The 21,281-nt window shown below is 38.9% G+C and overlaps 1 protein-coding gene across 8 annotated transcripts in view; it reads left to right on the forward strand.

Moving 5' to 3' along the window:
* Positions 1-21,281, forward strand: part of FBXW11 (F-box and WD repeat domain containing 11) — a 112,470-nt gene that overhangs the window by 58,168 nt on the left and 33,021 nt on the right. For 4 of the 8 annotated variants that reach the window (XM_032465101.1, XM_032465097.1, XM_032465100.1 and 1 more), the window contains 2 exons: positions 10,898-10,960; positions 14,090-14,315. In XM_032465101.1, coding sequence (XP_032320992.1) covers positions 10,910-10,960; positions 14,090-14,315 — 277 coding nt within the window. In that variant the 5' untranslated portion in view covers positions 10,898-10,909. Of the gene's footprint in view, positions 1-9,353; positions 9,359-10,897; positions 10,961-14,089; positions 14,316-21,281 lie in introns of those variants that run through there. The other 4 variants (XM_032465098.1, XM_032465102.1, XM_014568520.2 and 1 more) reach the window with 3 other exon arrangements.

Raw genomic sequence — 21,281 nt, forward strand, 5'->3', positions numbered from 1 at the left:
ATGTGGATGATATTTCTCTAGCTGTGACTGATATCATTGATAGATGCTTGCATGTTTCTTTTAAAATGGTTTATAGCAGAAGCAAAAGAATAAAAATGTTTTTCTGGTTTATTATTTTTCCCTCCTCTGAGCAATGTTATGTTGTAGGTACTTTTGCACATGTTATTTCTATTCCTGCAACATAGGCAGTATTATCCCTGTCCTAGGAAAGACGAAACTGAATCCGAGAGAGAGGTCAAGTGACTTAGCCGAAGTCACACAGTTTATAATTGGCGGAGCCTGGGGTCTGCACTGGGCACTCCTGGCTCTAAAGTCCTGCTCTTTGCACTTCAGCTGACTGCCTTCCTCTCTGGTGCCACTCTTCACGCCTCGGTGTCCTTTGGCCATTCTTCTGTTACTACTTCTAATGCACCTTCTTTTCCTGGCTTTCTTTAGTGAATATGAAGCATTTTACAGGTTTTACTTCGAAAGTGCTCTTTAAAGTCAATCTCTAGGAAGCATTTAAGTGCACATTCTACCATCCCTTGTCTCCTTTCTCTGGGAGACTCCAGAAGACTTGTATCTGTCCTTCTTTTGGACCTTTTTAAACAGTCAAATAATTAATGAAGTGTTCTTCTTTTATCTAGGTAAATTAATACTTCGGAGGTGATAAGGGTGACTGCCTTTCTGAAAATAGATTTTGTTTTTTAACTACTCTCTGTGAGGACCAGAAATGGTGGTGTGTGTTTTTCTTCCCCTGCGTTTTGAATCCTGGCTCATCATAGACGATTTGGAAAGTATGGGAAAGTTGTAAGCAGAAACAAAATTTTGCATTGCAATTAATAGGAAGATTTTGATACCTATACTAATATTCACTGTTAACAGATACTTACACTTCAGTAGTGTGTCAGGAATTATTCTAAATGCTAAGAATACAGAACGAGTAAAACAGCCAAATGTCTCTGTCCTGTGGAGGTTAAATTTGACGAAAGGAGCCTATATTAAGTGCCAGGATTGTCTTTTAAAAATTTCTTACCCTGTCGGGGAGGCCCTGTTTTCACTTCGGTTTTTTAGATCATGAAACACACAGAGTGGTCAGATGACATGCAACAGGATCTGACTCCTGCTGGAAGTTTCAGTAACTGATTTCTGTTTCTTTAAAGTAGAGCATATATGTCGGGGGTCTTGGCATGGACCTTTTTCTTTTTAAAGTTTCATTTTAAAAATCACTGTTCCTCATTGTTAAAAAGATGTGTCTTCCTTAAGGAAAATTTAGATAGGCTATGTAAGCAAAAAGAAAATAAAAATTACAGAGAGTTTTGTTAGATTTTAGCACACTTTTTCTAGTTCCTTTTCTAAATAGATTGATAGATAAAATTGTATTTGTAAAGATGGGATCATACAGACATTTTGTGACCTGCTTTTTACCATTTAATATAGTTTAGACCATTTTTCATGTCACTATTCTTCTAAGATAGTATTTCACCAATTTTAGGCAGGTGAGTATGGCCTTCACAGGTTTTGACATGTCTGCATACCATTTGTTCTTTTGTGTATTTCATATATTTTAAAAACCTGCTTTCTTAAAAAAAAAATCAGAAAAGGGAACAACTACATATCACTGCATGACTGGGAAATCTGTGGTGCTTGCTGAGGTGGATTACTGTAAAAATAAATACCATAAAAACAAAACCTAGAATGAAATTCTAGCCATACACTGTTTGTTATAGTAAACTCAACAGGAGGCTGGCTCTTTTTGTTAAAAACAGACAATTGGAGGTGTTAGAGTGATGTGAAGATACCTTTTTATGTAACTAGGAGCATTGAAAGGAAACTGAAAAGGTAGTAACTTGTGCAGTATGGGATTCATTGTACTCCAAAACTTTAATCAAGAGTTTTCAATGTTTTTACAGTTAGAAATAAAATTTGCATTTAGATCTCATACACATGAGCATGTGTGTTTATGTGTGTGTATGTGTGTATATATAGTATTTATGTGTGTGTGTTATGTATATTTGTGTGTATATCACATACGCATACTCCCACACAGCGATCCCCTCATATACTGTTTCCCTGGTCACATGAAAGGTAGCATCGATTGTAAGACAGGCCATTATTTTATGTAGCATTCAGAGAAAGCACTGCCCATTTTTGATTTTAAGATGTCATGATTATAAGAAATAGCCCAGTTTCAGAGATATTAAAATATGAAAAAATATATGTTGTAATTGAAGAAATAAGAGATATACTGTTTTCTATTTCAGTTTTTTAGAAAAGTGGTAGTTATCCATTAAATCGATACTGTAAACTAAATGAGCTGCAACCTGTAGTTCGAAAAACATTACATTCAAAATTTTAAATGGGAATCCTGATTCCTACTTTACATAAAAATCAGCATAGGTGAGTTATAAATGTATAAAGTAAGATAAAATTTCTAGGCTGCTACACGAGAGAGTATCTTTATGATCTTGGGAGAAGAGAAGTACTTCTTAAGCAGGGCACAAAAAGCACAAATTATAATAAAAGAAACAATGGATAAACTACATTTCATTAAAATTAATTACTTCTGTTTATCAAAGGACACTATAAAGAGAATGTAAAAGTTAAGCTACAGATGAGAAGACCTTTGCAAAAATATATTTGACAAAGGACTCCATTCTAGAATATATAAAATTTCTAAAAATCAGTAAGACTGTCCAATTAAAAACATGGCCACTTCCATTTTACAAAAGAAGATATCCAGGTGGCTATTAAGTTAATGAAAAATTGCTCAACATCATTAGTCATCAGGAAAATACAGATTAAAATCACAGAGAGACACTGCTGTATACCCAAAAGAATGTTAAAATTAGGCAAACAAACATAAAAAGCCAAACAGAAAACCAAACCAAAAAAACAAAAACAAAAGCCCATACTGGTGAGGAGCAATTGGAAGGCACGTGCACTGCTGGTGGGAGTGACTACTGGGCAGTGTTACTTTGGAAGAGTGGCAATGTATACTTTATGACTTAGCTATTCACCCCTAGTGTGGGCCTAAGGGAAGTACATATGCATATACACCAGAAGACATGACAGAATTATTTTAAATTCCAAAAGTAGAAGTGACCCCCACACGTTCAGCAACAGTAGAATGAGTGAATGATTTTTGAGTTAATATACAGCAGTGAAAGAGATTAACTGCTGCTCTATTTAATCTCAAAATCATAATGTTAAGCAAAAGAAGCCAGGTTCAAAAGAATATATATGATACAATTCCACTTACGTAAAGTTCAGAAGTGGGCAAAATGAATCTGTGGTAGCAGGCTGCCTTTGGGGCATTAGTGACTGGGAGGTAATATGAGGGGGTGTTTGGGGCCCTGGTAATGTTCTTTATGTTGTCTGAGTGCTGGTTATGTTTGAGAATTAAGCTCTTCACTATATTGTACTTCAGTAGAAGTGTTTCTTGAAAGAACTTAATTTTTTCCTGTTGTTATCATATTTTTAAATGACTATTTTTGGACATTTACACTGGTTTATATTTTTTTCATGCTATAAATTTTTGTAGCTACAATTTTGGATAGGTATGTAATTCCTTAGATGAATTGCTGTAAGTTAAATTATGTCCAGTGTTATGTAGTGCTTTTTGAAGTTACATATTAATATTCTCTGAACAGTAACAATTTATAATCCTACCAGAGACTCCAATTCCTATACAGTCTATAAAAATTAAAGTTGTTAATTTGATAGGTGAAAAATTGCATCTTTTTTTTGTTATTGTACATGTTCATTTTTTATGGACATTTAAATTTCTTGTTTTGTAGTATCGGTAGTTACTCTTTGCTTAGTTGCCTATTAAGGTATTAATTTTGGTTTCCTAACTAATTTACAAGAAATCTTTATATAGTTAAGTTATTTACCATTTGTGTAATATTTTGCCCAGTGCATTTGTCTTTTAAACTTGACTGAACATTCCCAAGTTAAAATTTTTAAAAAATTTAGTCAAATCTAAATTTATTTCTGTGTTTGGTAGCATGCTTAGATAGCCTTCCCCCATTCCATGAATTTTTAAATATTTTTCTATTTTTTGCTTTTAGTCATTTTACGGTTTTTGAGTTTTTCATATTTGATTCTTTTTATGCATAGTATGTACTTATATGACATGAAGTAGCATTTAACTTTTATTTTTAATACTCTTTCTTGAACTATCCCTCTCCCTCCAATTTGAATTTGTAGTTCATCATACACAAATTTGTAGGTGTAAATGAATCTGTCTCAACTTTCTGTGTTGTGTTATTGGTTTTGTGTTGTCAGTACCACACTACTTTATTGTAGCTTTTAAGAAAAATTTTAAGGGGGAGGGTAGAGCTCAGTAGTAGAGCGTGTGTTTAGCATACACAAGGTTCTGAGTTCAATACCCAGTACCTCCATTTAAAAAAAATAATAAACCTAATTACCTCCCCCCCAAAAATTATTTAAAAAAGGAAAAAATTTTAATATCTAATAACAACCATTCTCTTTTTTATAAAATAATTGGTGGTGAGGAAAGGAAGAAAAACTCTCCTGTATTCATTCTTCCAGATACCTTAAATAGCACAGGAAACTATATTCAATATCTTGTAGTAACTTACGGTGAAAAAGAATATGGAAACAAATATATGTATGTTCATGTATGACTGAAGCATTATGCTATACACCAGAAACTGACACAGCATTGTAAACTGACTACAATAAAAAATACATACATATAAAAAACCGAAAAAAAAAACCCCGGATACCTTAGTATAAACTTGTCCTGTAATATCAGTAACAGGCAAAATACTTGTTAGAAATCTGAGTGGAACTATAGGTTAAAGAATTTGGAAGGAAACTCAACAACATTATAAATACCACGTAGTGGTGATTTTAGTCAAACTCCCGACGGATTTAAAATTCTTTTTCCAAATGAATGTTTCTGTCTTTCCACTGAACTCATTTCCCAACAGTGTGTTGGTAAGAATTGGGTTTAGAGGGGGAAGGATTTAGGCGAAGTTAGGGGCTGAGGTGGAATTAACAAGGAACAACTCAAAGGTGTTTGGTTTTCCTGTGCCAGTCACTGTTCCATGTATTTATCTTTGGAATTTATGGCAACTAGTAACAGGCAAACTAAATTTAGACTTTTCTGCGTGGCCTGATCTTAAACATACACACTCTTCCTGCTTTCTAACTGTATTTGAGACTTCTTCTGTGGCCCACGATATTCTTAATCAGTTTTGTGTGTGTGTGTGTGTGTGTGTGTGTGTGTGTGTGTGTTTAATATTCTATCTAAGTTGGTTGGTCTACTTGATCTGTCAAAAATGAAAAGGTGTTTAAAATTTTTAAAAAATATTTTGAACTTCTTCCCTTGGTGTACTTTGTGGACTTTTATTCTGTATATAAAAACACATTCTCCTCTTTATAGAGTTTTGCCTTTTAGAGAGTTTTAAAGCTCTTTATGTTATTCAGTGGTTTGACTTGAATATTGCTCTCCTTGCAATAATGACTTTTCCTTTTAATTTGAATTTTCCTGTTATGTTTTTGCTCATTGCTTTTAGCCTTATTGTGTGATCTTTGTTTTACTTACCCTGTGGGCAGGGGAATGCCCGGATTCAATTTCGTTTTATTTAAAAAATGCTGATTATAGCCCATTAAATTGATTTCATAGGCTACAACCAGCAGTTGGAAAACACCTGAGATGTATTTTTCTGTATAGAAAGTACATTGACTTCTGAGTACAGCAGACCTAGATCTGAGTCCCACGTTTCTCACTTACTGTGTGACTCTTAACCAGTTACTTAATTCTCTGATCCTCAGTTTCTTCTGTAGAACTGGAATGTTTACTTTTATATTTGTTCTGAAGATTTAAAGACAACATATGAGCCAAGCCTAGTAGAGACTAAGTAAAATTAACTATTTGCATTTTGCACTATATATCTGTTATCTTAATGTCTTAAATCTAGAAGCTCAAGAGAAAATGGCAAAATGCCCCCATATTTTCCAGATCCTTTGTAGGTTTATTTTTTCCCCTTTCCTGTCAGGAGTAAAGATGTTTTTGATATGAAAATCTTACATTGTGTAGGTATTTCTCATCACGAAAGCCAAAATGCAGAATTTGCAGCATTTTTAAAGTAGGAAATTGATTCCTCTTATATAACTCTTAAAGTAAGGAATTTTCCAAGTGAACTATATTCTGTGTTAGTTGGTGGCACCTGCTGGCAAAGATGTATCACTGCTTAGAGCCTGCTGGGCTTGTACACAGACTAACCCCATGTAGCAGTCTGGGAAAGAAGATGGAGAATAGGAGAAGAATATATTGTGTTTCTAAGTGGGCATTTCCTTTGTCCCCCAGAAGTATTTGTCCAGTGAAGTCGGTGGAGGAGGAAGGAATCATGCCATGCTGTTGCCCTGGTCCAGTGTTTGCCAGCATGTGCTGAGCCTGTTAGGAGGGTTTCGGGGCGAGCATAGCCAGCAAACTTGGGAAAGCAAAGTTAAACTAACTTGGCCTAAGTTTTAAATTATGAGATGGAGATGTTACAGAGCCTTCAGTGTCTCAGTGAAGTGTATCGTCACTTACCTCTGGGAGTGGGATGGGGGGAACACTCATGCAGTACATAGCATTTGTCAAACTTAATTAGACTCCAGGACTGTTTTTTCTCTGAAAATCTCTTGTGTTGCCTGGACTACTGTTTGGAAATGATCCTCTGATCAGTGTAGCTTGAGGGCAGCATTTTCACTTTGGCATCCTCTCCTGAAGGCTTTCTGAGAGAAGGCACAGGCGTTAGATTCTTGAGAAATTTGATAGTTCTGAAATGTCCAGTATCGGTATGGAGTGTGTCATGATGGTATCAGTGCAGCTTCCTTACTTAGGATGGTGGGACTACAGGGACCACATCATAGCAGGGATTTTAAAGCAGAGACTTATGTAAGAGTTACCTGGGGAACTTTAACAAAACAAAGCAAAGCGCACGTGCCTGGGCTCCATCCACTCTAGCCAGCTATTTGGTCAAAGACATGCTTTGCTATTTCATTACATTTGGGACACCTTTGAGATCTAATGACAGCTCTGGATTTTCTTTCTGGAGGCATATATACACACTAACTTTTGTAAATGACTTCATGACATTTATCACTCTCATCCACACCCCCAAGCCCATGGATCTCTAGTAAAGAACTCCTTATATCAAGTTTTCCCCAGTAGGAATTTAACGGCAAGCAGAACTTACACCAGAATTTAGATATCTATGTACTCCATGAATTACTTGGCCGTGATGAGATCAAGCTGTACTTGAAGAAATCACATACCATCACAGGCGTCAAAGGAAAGAAGCCTGAAGAGAAAGAATGGCCAGGCCTGAGATGGCAGTGATTTTTAGTATCTTCCCAAGGAGGCAAGTGTAGGAGCCCACACCCTTAGAGCAGTGGCTCTCAAGGGAGGGGTCAGTATTGTCACCCCACACCCACTCCACCCGACCCTGACATTTGGCAGCCTGGAGACATTTTTGGTTATCACTGTGCAGGGGAGGGGGACGCTACTGGCATCTAGTAGGTAGAAGGCAGGGATGTTGCTAAACACCCTACAGTGCACATGGCAGTCCCCCACCACAAGGAATTAACCTTACCCCAAGGGTCAGCAGTACTGAGGTTGGTCTGATCTGCTTAAAGTCTGGCTTGTTTCTTCCTAGACTGTAGCATCCACTGGTAGTAGTATCAGAGTAGGTGGGTCTGCATTTTTCATTTACATGTGATACTTCTTGGTAGGTGTAGGAGGAAAGAGGTGATGATGAGAAGGGTAGGAAGTGAATAAGCCAGGTTGGTATTTCAAAGAACGTTCCTTTCCCAGAAGTGCTGGACACTTAAAGAGGATTTCAACTCTCAGATTGGCTTACCTCATGGTTTCATCTGAGAGTTTGGGTGTAGGAAACCACCTTCCTTTTCTCGTGGAAGGAAGGCTCATTGTTTTTTTTTTTCTCTCACACTTAAACTTGTGACTTTTTGTTTGTTATACATTTAAGGAAGAAAAGTCAAAGTAATTTTTAAAAAATGGTGGTTCTTATTAAGAGAATTTTTTTTCACTGATAGATTGAAGTACAGTCACTTACAGTGTGTCTATTTCTGAATGCCCCCGTCTTGCATATACATATATTCATTTTCATATTTTTCCATTAAAGGTTATTATAAGATATGGAGCATAGTTCCCTGTGCTATACAAAAGAAATTTTTAAAAATATATTTTTATATATAGTGGCTAACATTAGTAATTATGAAACTCCCAAGTTTATCCCCTCCCACCCCCTTTCCCCGGTAACCATGAGATTGTTTACTAAGTGAGAGTTTCTGTTTTGTAGATGAGTTCATAGTGTCCTTTTTTTTTCCTTTTTTTTTTCAAGATTCCACATATGAGTGATATCATATGGTATTTTTCTTTCTCTTTCTGGCTTACTTCACTTAGAAAGACAATCTCTAGGTCCATCCATGTTGCTGAAAATGGCATTATTTTATTCTTTTTTATGGCAGAGCAGTATTCCATTGTATAAATAGACTGCAACTTCTTTATCCAGAGCAAGAGAATTTTCTATTCTTGCCGTCCCTTCTTATCCCCATATATAGCAGGCTGAGAAGGATGATGGGGAATAGGAAAGGTATGTATTGTAGTTGTCAAATGTGAACATTTCCTTTGTCTTCCAGGAGTATTTGTCTGGTGAAATGGGGGGAGGAGGGAGGAATTATGCCGTGCTGTTGCCCTGGTCCAGCGTTTGCAAATACGTGCTGAGTTCTTGTTGAGATTTTATTATAAAGGGGGAGGGGGGTGGCCATACCTGACAAACTAGGGAAAGCTGGATGAAACTAACCTAACCCAGTTTTTAAATTAGGAGACATTACAGAGTCTTTAGTATCTTAATGAAGTGTATTATAGGGTGTGTATGTGTGTGTGTCAGAGAGAGAAAGAGGGAGAGAGTGCACACATGAGCATGCGACATTTCTCAAACTTAATTTGACCCCAGGACTCCAGGGACTTACTTCTCATATCTTTTCTGCTTTATGTGCTCACCTCTACATGTGTCCAGCCATTCTTTCTTCTTGCCACTCTCTCAGAATCCAGGACATTGTGATATTGCAAGGATGACTCTACCTACCAGTCCGATCCGGATGGTTGTAGTGAGTCACTGTTCTCACTTTGTTCGTTCCCCTGAGGAAGCCTGCTGACTTTGTTAATCCCCGAGTCTTTCAAGGCAGCAGTAAAATGAAAAGTATGTGGAGGGAGAAATACTACTTTTGTTTCCCTGTTCTTTTTTCCCCTTTTCTCATTCAGGATGATTTATTGCTCCCACCACTGCAGACCAGCTTTGGACAGTTGGACATACGCTGTCTTCCTCTCTAGCTCATGGTTGACTTCAGCATGTGGAGCCCCGCCCTCCTGCCCCCCTTCCCCATTGCAGACCTTGGAGCTAGGGCTTATAAGATTTTGTTAAGGAAGCCAGTGGTCCTTCCTTATAGGCAGCCATCTGGAGCCATTCTGTCCAAGTCAGGTTAGAAAAGCGTGAGAAGATAACACTTGGGGGAAAGCAGCTTCTTCATAGCAGGACGTGAACAGATTTGTTGAATCCCCATCACACAGCGAGCGCCGTGCTGGTTGCCTCAGTCCCCTCCACGGCTTTATGTGGTTTGTGTTTGCTCGTGGGCAGAACCGCTTGCTCAGAATCACATATGTGCATTGAATGAGCGACCAGATCGGGATTCCAGGGTCTCTCTTTGGTTTCGGAGCCTTTGCTCTCCTACCGCGTCGTTCTGCAGCCCTGGTGAGAGCCCCTGTGTAGCCCAAGCGCCAGGGTTCAGGGGTGGTTCTTCTGCCACTGCCTACACTGGGTATTTTCAAATGGATTGTTTGGAAATACTGTGTGTGCCCAAACATTTTACAACGTGAAGAACATAAAAGAAAAATAGGGAACCATTGAGAAATAGGCTCTTTCCCTACAGACAATAAATAGGCTCTTGTAAACACTGATAACTTAAACAGATCAATAGAGTCTTTTTGAATAACACTATGGGACAAGTGCTGTAGTTTATATTTGGTACCCTCATCGTGGAATTTTAGGTTTGAGAAGGAATCTTTGACTGCCGTCCATAAATGAGTTGTTATTTCTTTCAGGGCACAACTCTCCCACTTCCCCTTCTCATTAAGTTTCCATTTAGCTATTAGGTAGGAGCTTCAAAAGGGAAAATCCAATCATGTATAATCTCCAGTTAATGGGCATCTATTGAGCGACTAGGTCACCAGAAAGAATAATTACACAGTGCCTCTTTGTGCAGTAAACACAAAAATCAAAAGCTAATGCATTCCCAAGGCAAGCCAGATTGTTACTGACTAACAGCATCCTCCTCTTAAGGGAAAAGGTTGGGGCACCCACCATGCTTGCTAGGGGAGATTGCAAAGCCATTCCAGAAAAACAAGGCTATCAAGGGAGGAAAGAGAGGCAGGGGGGCTTCCAGGGCTTTGTCACTTCTAATTACTGGTGGCTGCGGTGGATTACTGAACAGCAGACATTCTAGTAAATGTGTTGTGCAATCATCAGGAACTTAGCAGGTCTCTGGGGCTTCTTTCCACAAGTTAAAAGACAGTTAAATAATAGTGGTGATTGAGGTAGAGCCTCAGCTCCACTCTCATAATTTAGCCCGTTTTCTAAGTATACCCAGACTTCATAAATAAAGACTTTATGCTTACTTTTGTCCAACCACTAACTATTAATTTGTGAAAGATGAACACAGTCCTGTTGACCCAAAATGGCATGTCATTCGCCACAGGCCAAGTAGCTCTTGGGTTTGATTGGTTCACTCTAGTTTGGGTTTTCAAAATTATATTTTGGTGTAGTTATTTAGAATTTGCAAAACTTGGCATAATTCAAATAACCTGTTTTTCCCCCCTTAGAACACTTCAGTTATGGAGGATCAAAATGAAGATGAGTCCCCAAAGAAAAGTACTCTTTGGCAGGTAGGAATGACGCGCACAGATAAGACAGCAACTGACTGCTGCAGATAAGATGCTCCCTCAGCTCATGTCCTCAGTGAAACCAAGAGCCAGGGCGTTTTTGTTTTCTTTTGTGCAATTTTACTCGTTTCAGAATCCACCCTAATTTATCTTCTGCTCTTTAGGGAAGTGTCATTATGAATAATAAAGAATTTTGGAGTTTTTATAAAGATTCTGAAGTGGCTGTGGCCCAAAATATTTGGTCTGTGGGGCCCACTGTCTTAGCCAAAGATGGACAGTGGTGGTGTCCTTTGTCACCAGGATGGCACCATGCCTCACACTAGTGTATGCACTGACTTTTTGTCCCCATCCTCACCCTTCTCCCCCACTTCCTATTGGTTTGCCTTTTCCTTGTAAGTCCAGTTCCCTTCTCTCCTGGCTCTGTTTTAGTTTGCTAGTTTTCCTCTCAATCCTCTAGTTTTTTTTTTGCAAGGTGAGGGGTGGAGAGCATATAAAGTCTCATGATTTCGTGTTCTCATCAACCATTATGGTACACATAATTTTTGCCTTCGTGAAGACACAATTAAAGGCAAAACAAATCTAAATCTGAAGAGAATAATATTTAAAAAATATTCTTTGGGTTCATTTGCTTTGAAGCAAAGGAGTAGATTAGTTAGCAAGAACACAGTGTCCCCAACAAATTTAAGATGAAATGAAATAAAACAAAGCAGAACCATGCCAGGAAGATCTTTCTGGGCCAGGCAGGTGGTTAGAAATAGAAATGGAAAATGTGCTGTAGAACTGGGTGCATGCCGTTATTTTGGGGGGAACTCTGTGCAGACTGACTCCGTCCCCTCCTTCATATTTGGTATTTTGCAGCAGGATTCTCTTCATTTACTATTGATTTTTCAGTTCACAGTTGTTCTTAACACTTGAGCTTTCAGGTGTGTTTTTTTGGTCTTGTTTTGTTTGTTTTCAATCTGTGTCTCAGGCGGCTAAGTTAATGGTGATACACCAGTGCTCTAGGGAGGCTGGATGGTTACGAACCCTTCTCTAAATGACGTAATAAAACGCTTTTGCTTAGCAAATGAAATACTGTGTGTGGACATATTCTGTAAATTATAAAGCAGTACACAAATGCAAGTTGTTATCATCATTGTTTTTAACCTATTATGAAAGCAATTATTTTGGCAAGTTATTATGAAAAAATATAGAAAGAAAAGGGGAAGGAAAACATATATAGCTTTCTTTCTGAAGATTAGGTACTTTTCATATTTTCATATTTGTATCCTTTACTCTGTCTTGGCGTGTTCCCCTTCCCACAAATTATTATGATCCTAAGCTGTATAAAATTCTTTTGTTATTTAGTATTATTCCATAAACATGTTCTCTTATTATTAAAATCTTACTTTATAAACCTAGTTTTAATGGCTACGTTACAGTACTTTGTGTAGGTGTATATGTATAATTTGCTTTAGTTGCCTATAACTGGGCAATTATTTCTAAATTTTCTTTATTATAATATGGTGCACATCCTTATGTTTGAAAGTAGCAAAGATACTCCTTAGGCCAGTTTGGTATTCAGCACAGCAAAGAATTTTCACTTCATCTGACTGTTTTGAATGCTGATGTTTTGGGTTTATCTTATTAGAAGCAACACCCAAAAAAAAAACCCAACAAAACTCTGTTCAATGCTGCCCCCTGGTGGTACCCATTGTCAGTGAGCTCTCTTTCACGCACATTATAAGGCAAAAAACTTTCCAGGAGAGTGGTGAGAATGTGGTGGAAGATAAATGCCTTCTGACTTTATATTTCGAAATATGGACGTGAGAACTCACTTCAGACGTGAAAAATTTATAAGATTTTACCAAGGAAGGCCAAAGACTCCTTTGGATATTTACAAAGGATGTCTTCTTTCTGGGGTGGGTTCAGTCTGCTTTAAGTTAGGGGATGTGCTGATGACAAAAGCTCTTGGTTCTTCCCATGTAAGACTTCTGAGATAAGCTCCTAATGGAATTAATGGACGTTTGTGATGCACCTCTTCAGTTTCCAAAATTCTCTTCTATGTTACTTCTTCTAGTGGTACACTAGAAGAAGGGGCTGTCAGAGGAGTGATGGAGAGATGGCTGGGCAAAAGTTTGACGGAAGTATTGAGGTTATTTTGTTTTTAAACGGGAAAGTTACTGAGCCTCCTGATACCAGTAGCAGTTGTGGCTTTAGTCTAAGGATGCAGATTTTTAAAATACTGTTGTCCAGTTGCTGTGTATGTAGTTTCAATTAAAAAAAATACATACTGGTTTTGTGCAAGGACCATGTAGTTTTGATGAGAAATGCAACCATTCGAATAGGAGTCCTCGGGGTATCTATAAACCAGCTATGTAAGATGAGGAACTTTTCAAGCATATGTGGTTTACCTTGGGTCACCTTCTGAATAGGTGATCAAAAGAAGGGAGTGAAAAACTAAACTAGCTCTGGAAATAATACAGAGGAGATTGAAACTGTTAGATAAAATGAAGCTTTTTAGATTGAATTGCTTTCAGGTTTCTCTGTTACATAGACCAGTGGTTTTCAGAGTGAGGTCCCTAAAATGCCATCTCCAGACCGGTGGCAGCAGCATCACCTGGGAACTTGTTAGAAATGCTGCAGACCAGTAGAATCAGAACCCCTGTGGTGGGCCCCCCAGCAGTCTGTGAACAAGTCCTCTCGCTGTTCTGATGCATGCAAAAGTGTGAGAACTATTTGCATAGATGAGTATAGCTTTAACTTTCAGCTTTGAGGAAGGAAGACAAACTATTCATAGTCAATCAGTTGCCACTGTGCCAAGTTGAACAGGTTTTCTAAGATGGTCATCTCCAACATGAGTTAGTCTAATTAACAGCATGGTTTAGAAATAAGCATTGGAGAATGATGACTTAAGACATCATTTAGCTTTAGAAAAACCTCTAATTTTGATATTTACTTTTAGTGACTAATTTGAGTACATGGCCCATTTTAATTAACTTCCTAAATGAATGAATAAAGGAATAAGTTTGGCTTTAGGCTGAAACTGGCATTTTAAGGTTAAATACACAGGGTGAAAAATGTTTCTGATGAAATACTAATTAGATTTCTTTTCCTTGTCAAACTAATTACTTTTTTGTTTTTCTGAAATAGATCAGTAATGGAACGTCATCCGTGATCGTCTCCAGAAAGAGGCCATCAGAAGGGAACTATCAAAAAGAAAAAGACTTGTGTATTAAATATTTTGACCAGTGGTCTGAATCAGATCAAGTGGAATTTGTGGAACACCTCATTTCACGAATGTGTCATTACCAGCATGGACATATTAACTCTTACCTGAAGCCCATGTTGCAGCGGGACTTCATTACTGCTTTACCAGGTAACCATGCTTGTCTTTTTAAAAAGCTGAGAACTGGAAGAGTGCCCATCCCAAGGGCCTGGGCGGAGCCAAGCAGATGTTTGTGACATGAATATGAATGAATACAGTGTGAGACAGCATTTCTTTGGGACACATACTGTGTTTTAATACATGTTCCTTGAAGAGGAGTTACAGTTAGCATCTGTCTGGGAAATGCAGGCAGTTTCTGTGATTAATAGTGTTGACCATTGGTCAGTACTATTGCTTCAGCAATGAATTAATAACTATCGTCTCTGTACAATCTGCATTTTGCCTTTATAAGTAAATTTTTTTTTTAATGGGACAGTTTTTTCTACAGTGTTTGGGAAGTATCCCCAAATTTAGGATGTTCATTTGTATCTGAAGTGACACTTAAGGAATGGCACAAAAGTACTGAGGAAGTTGATACCTTGTCTTAATACATTTCTTAAAACTTACTTCTGTATTCTCTTCGTCACTACCCCACCCCTGCATGAGCTTCCTCTTTCTTGCTCTCACTCTCCCTGCCTGCCCCACCCCCCTCCAGTTAAATTTACTTTGTTTTTTTTTTTTTTAAAGAAATAGGCTATTTTTACAACAGTTTTAAGTTCAACAGCAAAGCTGAGCTGAAAGTATGGAGTTCCCATACCCTCCCCTCCCTCCACCCCCATGACTCCCAGCACAGCTGCCTCACTGTCAACATCTACACCAGAATGGTGTGTTTGTTATGGTACGTGAACCTACGTCGACACGTCACCACGCAAAGCACGTACTTTAAGATTGACTCTTGGTGCTGTGCGTTCTACCTTTATAGCGTCATACAGGATAGTTTCAAAGCTCCAGAAATCCTCTGTGCTCTGCCTGTTTACCCTCCTTTGACTTTTGATCACTCATTCTTTTCTGTCTTCTTCTTTTTTTTTTTTTTTTTTTCAATTTTTACTTTAAATTTGGCTAGGTAAGATAGATTTCATTCTTGAAGAGGATGTGAGAATACTGGCCAGAACACTTTCCCCTCACGTGGTCAGGATAGCCTGGAGCTCACAGCTGCTGAGCCACGGTGGGCCTTGAAGTAGCCAGGGATAAAACCACAGCCCTGCCACCAGCCCTGCCCCTCGTCAGAGCTTCTGGATGGCTCCTTACAGAGCAGCCTCTCCCTTAGATTGTCTGTGATCTACAGCGAGTGCGTCAGTACCCCATACTCGAAGACTTTCCACAGCAAACAGGACTTGGGCTCATGTCGCAGGCCTGAAACCTGGGGCTGCAGATTGACAGGCCAGCCTCTGGTTCCTAATCCTTCTTCTAAACTTGTAAGCTTACTTTCTACAGTGGGAGTGCTTAAGAATATTTGCGTCAGCTTAGAAAATTTCGACTCTACTGTTCTTTTCATGCTGAAAGGTAGCATTATTTTCCCCATTTCTTGAATTAGCACTTGTACAAAAGCAGAATATGAGTCTTCTTTTTCTAGAATTGTGGTATTTAATTGCTGAAAGAGAGACTTAGCCATCACCTACTGCTCTTTCTCATTGTGTAGATGATGAAGCCAAAGATCAGAGAAACTGGGTGAAACGCCTGCGATAATACCTTTTGGTTATTGTGGTGATTGTGCAGGTGATGGTGGGGGTTGGTTCAAAAGGTAGTGCGAAAGCTGAAATCACTTCCAGTTACGATAACTCTGGACAACTCCTTAAATTGGCTACAAGTATAAAAATACATGGTTTACAGTCCAATTCAGTAGCATTTACTTTTACCTAGAGAGAGTGGGAGAGAAGGAAAGAGATATGCTCCTAATTGTGTGAGAGAGAATCATAGGTGAACTGAAGTAAGATGTGTGCGCGTGTGATGCAGCCCCTCTGCGTGTGCAGTGCCAGAACTCAGCCCCCCGGCCTTTCCCATGACTCAGGCCACATCTCACACCAAGAAAAGGCAGAGTAGTTTTTCAAGTTGACGGTTGTACTTGTTTCTCATATGTGCTTTTAAATAAATGACGCTATGCCTCCATTTTTTTCAGGCAAATCTGTTTGTTTTATGTTGTGTTTGGTTTATTTTATTTTTCCCTGTAATTTGCCTCTCAAACGTTTTCAAGTATCAGGGAACTGAACTTACATTTACAGAACGCCCACCAGGTGGCACTGTTGAAGTTCTCTTGATTTGCAGAACATAGCTCAGAGGCAACCCCTTCTCTTGGGGAGCGTACAGTCTTGGAGAAGAGACAGAACAGATGAACATGTGTTATGTATATAAATATGGTTAGTATAATTGCATACAATTCAGTTTTCATTACAGCGAATTTTAAGGCATTGTCCATATCTCTGTTAAAGTGGAATTTTGTGGTATTGAATATTACATGAAATGAATGGACCATTGGCTGGGACATGGAAATATTTTTGTTAAAATGCTATTTGTCGTAACAGGATTTGATCTGAACATATATACGTATGTCAGTATATATCATACATATGAATCTAATCGCTGGGGACAAGCTGGCCGAGTTGGTTGTGTTAGTGTCTAGTAGACTTGGATTAAACCTGGCGTTGGTTCCTCAGCACAGACCCTGCTGTAAGAACATTAGGGGAGAAACAGGTCCACGTGTTTGTTCATACTTAGATTTAATGATGTGTGGAGCAGCCTGCTAATCATTATTCTGCTTTGGTGCTTAACTTTTACTGTGGATGATCCTGAGTTTGAATTTTTACTTTATTGAAATTGGTAGTCAACTGAAGGCGTTTTTTTTTTAGTTGTGAAAGCCATTAATTCTATAAAAGATGGTCTATAGTTTTGACTTTTTAATGCGTACTGTGAATATCATACCTGTCAGTCTAGGGAAAATGGAAAATGTTTGTGGTCTCTGGCTCCTTTTGGTTCAGTGGAAAAAGTGATAATTATGATATGCTTTTCTAAAAATCATGGTAAATGTTTAGTCTGCAATGTCAATTTCTGCAGGCTGAGTTTGTGGTTTGCAAGAACTGTTGTTAAAGGGAATCTTTATGCCATTTGAAGTAGAGGCAAATTGTACTTCAAAACGGATGATAAGCATTGGTGATCCGTTTGGTGAGGTGTCTAAACAATTAAGAATTTTAAAAACACTTAGCTTCCTGGCCATGATTTATTCATTTGCCTCATCCCCAAGTAAGAATGAAAAACCATTACGAACTGTAAATGTGACGGAGACTAGATCAGAGGTCTTGGGAGATGTGGAAGAAACAGAGCATAGGCTTTAGGCTGGATGCAGGGCCAAAGACCCCGCATGACAGAGCTGGAAGAGCGTAGGTGTTGGATTTGACGGCCCCTCAATTTGAATTGCAGCCCCTGCACTTAATAGTTATGTGAGCCCGCCTTTTGGAGCCTCAGTTTCCTTATCTATGTGGGAATAACAATATTCTTTATGGGATATTGTGAACATTAGGGACAGTGTATGTAATAAGCCTGGCATCTGGGTACTCTGAGGATGAGAGTTTGGGGTGGGGGGAGCCCAGAGAGGCAGGAAACACCTGCTTCTCTAGGAGTAATACGATTTATTGCCGGGAAGTTTTAATTATTCACCCACTGATTTCCGAATTGATTCATCCTGACATCATTTAGGTAGGTGTGTGTGTGTGTGTGCCACTTTGTTGGCATAACAAAATGTTGGACTTTGTGACCTGAGCTTTATTTCACTTCATTTCTGTCCGAATCCTTAGGTCAGTATATTCCGAGTTAAAGGCATCCATTGCATTGACAGACTGTTGTTGTCAGAAATTACATTGTTTTTCTTTCAAAAGAGTTCTAACTTCAGATTTTACAACTAGATCTGTGAGTAGGGAGGGGGGAGGATCAGCAGGGGTGGGGGGCAGGAAATTTCTTTGCAGCTGCTCTTTGAAATGCGTTTCTAAAATAATAAAAGTTTCTGTAATTGTATGATCTAAGCAGCTGTCTTAAAACTGGCTGTAGTCAAGGGCATTGAACTGACATTACACATTTGAGTTTCATTTTGGTACAGTGTTATTTACATATTGAGCTTTGAAATTTTTTGCCTTTTAATTGTTTTAATTTATTATTGAAAAATTTCCAGACCTTCATCTGGTGCCTGTAATTCGCAGCAGCAGCACTTCTTCATGCCTGTGTGTGCAGTGTTCTGGCCTCAATTTCTGGGGCCATAATGTGTCCTCTTGCTGCCTTGGGGAGGGGGGTGGCGGTAGGAGATGGGGGAGTCTCAGCACGATAGAGTAAATGAGAGCCAGACATGGGTACTTAAGAAAATGCTTTGTTTTTAACACCTCAGAGCACTTTTTAGCCCAGGCATTTAGCCCACCATATTCAGTCAACTCTTTGTCCTGAATAGGCTTGAAACCAGAAAGTTACAAGGTCTGCACAGCTTCTGGGAGCAGCAATTCTAAGGTACCTAATAGAGTTTGGGTGATTCCTGTTCTTCTTTAAATATTTAAGGAGTATGAGACTTACTCGTGCTGTACCAGTAGTAGAGAGGGCTTAGCGATTTGCTAGAGGAGGGCGTAATATTTTCTCTGCAGAAAATAACAAACAAGAGCAATGAATACTTTAGCTTTCTTGACCAAGGATATCAGCTGAGGCTGTGTCTGGAAGAGGGAAGAAGAGAGACTGACATTGTTGAGTACCTATTCCGTATCTGGCTCCTTAGTAACCTCCTCTTACTAACCTTCCCAACAAAGTTAGGAAGTTCTTTCTCTACAACATGAGGCTGTGGAGAGGACCTGTCTCAGAGGGTTGTTGTGTAGGTTATATGAGATAATCCATTTCAGGCATTTAATTCATTCCTATTTTATGGAAGACTGAGCTCCAAAAAGGAAAACTGATTTGCTTCAACCTACGTTATATTACTCTGTAGCCAGTGCATTTTCTGAGAGACTAAAACATGCTGCCTCCTAGAAGGATGAAATGAATTTAAAGTGTTAACAAAAGGAAATGAATCAAATCTTGTAGCTTTCACTGAGCTGTTCCTCGGTTGGACCAATGGCCCTTGGAAGAGCAGGAGGTATGTGTTAGTAATGAGTTTCCTTATGCAGCCATCCCAGTGGTGTGAGCTAGCGAGGTGGGGGGAAACCAGGGAGGGCTGAAAGGGATATTACTTCTATAAAGCAGTAGTTCCCAGCATGTCAGAGTTATCTGGTGGCGTGTCTTAAAAATACAGATTCCTGGGCCCCACCATTTAGAGATTCTGATTCAGTAGATCAGGAGAATATCCAGGAATCTGCTTTTGCTGCTGTTGTTTTTAAAATCAGTAGGCGTAAGTGATTCAAATATAACCACCCTGGCTTCTGAGAACTAGCTCATAGACCACCCAGCCAGGTGGAAAATTTGCATGCTGCTTTCCCAGTTCATATACAGACCATGGGGATGTGGCAGCCATTGAGGCCTGAAAAAACAACTCTATAATGCATTCTTGCCTTGCTGTTTGTTTCCTCTCTCAGAGAGCAGAGGATTCAAGAGGGGAATTGGTTAGGGGTACGTTTATAACCAATTAGGAGGATTTGGTTAGTGATTGGAGAGAAACTTTGGAAAGTGATTGTGTTCTAATGTTAAGTGTAGAAATTAGATGATAAATAAGTACCCCAGAATTTGGAGAATTCAGAGAAGAGCTAAGTTTGTTCGGTCATGGCTAGAGATTGTAAAAGAAAATACGGTCAAAGAGGGTAGAGAGATTCTGAAATTTGAAATTCTGATTAATAATACATCAGTTCCAGCAGTGAAGAGGCGCAAGTAGAACACCATGTGATTATCCATAGATTTCCCTGATTTTAAATACACTTGGGCAGAAAAATGGAAGAAAGGGGCATGAAGATATATGAAAAGGTAGCCTGAAGCCTTGAGAATGGTATCAAGAAGGCTAAGCCTCAAGTAATATGCACTTGTCCAAAGTGGTTATGTAATTAGGGGCAGCTGAAAACAAATAAAATAATCAACTATTCAGAGCAAGAGTATGAAGAATGAAGGGCTAGTGTACTTGGGATGGGTGGCGTAGTGACAGTAGAAGGAAGCAGCGTGTTTTCACTCATTTAATTTACCCTTTTTCTTTTCCCACTAGAATGATGGTTTTAAAACTAGAAAGAATAGAGAAGTTGTAGTCCAAGAAAGATACAGAGATCCTTAGGAAACATATAGCTCCCGTGAACAAGTAGACTTAAGGACCTTGTGTGCCAGGAAAGTGACAGAACCTACAGCTGTGACTTTCAGAATTGTGCGACATTGAGAAGTGGTCGAAAGCCAGTAGGTAGAGCTCCTGGGTACAGTTGTGCCCAGACAGCTTGTATGGCTGTGTTTGGTAGTCCTGCGTGATAGTACCCAGCGATGATTGATGAGCAGATTTCGTGGTTTTGAGATCTGGAGAAGGTGCATTTGGGAGATATTGGCTGTTAAATTTGATGTTCCATTCTAGTCTAATTTTCAAGTGGATTTTCAAAAGGTAATTAACTGCAAGAAAAGACTAGGTAGAGATGTATAAGCTTAGAAGGACGTAGTATACAGAAAGTTAAAAGCCATTGTCTCTGAGAGGTGGGATTTAGGAATTTAAAAACATTTTTCTATGCATTTTATAGTTTTTGAGGTACACAAAGCAGTTTGTGTCAGCTTGTAAACAAACAATTGCAATGCCAACTTTATGCAGTAAGCACCAGCAAGGGAACACAAACAGCAACCATGCCAGATTCACCTGATTTGCTTTTTGGATGAAGTTATGAAACTAGCAGGTCAGAAACATGGTGTAAAGATAGGAGTGTCTTCATGGGCAGAGTTTCTTCAAATGCCCTTGAGGACTGAGTAGAGAGATGTGGGCTGGGTCATAGCATAAAATTCAGATGGTTACAGAACTGGTGGCTCAGTGTTGGTGCTTAGTGAGTATTTAATGAGTGGATGAATGATAGCCTAGAGGGAAATAGAGAATCATGGGTGCTGTCCTTGGTTCTGACCCATTTTCCATGTTTGCCAACAACTTGGGATAAAGACTTACTACATTTGCCC

The sequence above is a fragment of the Camelus ferus genome, chromosome 22, assembly GCF_009834535.1.
Source record: "Camelus ferus isolate YT-003-E chromosome 22, BCGSAC_Cfer_1.0, whole genome shotgun sequence".
In the NCBI taxonomy this organism is placed as follows: Eukaryota; Metazoa; Chordata; class Mammalia; order Artiodactyla; family Camelidae; genus Camelus; species Camelus ferus.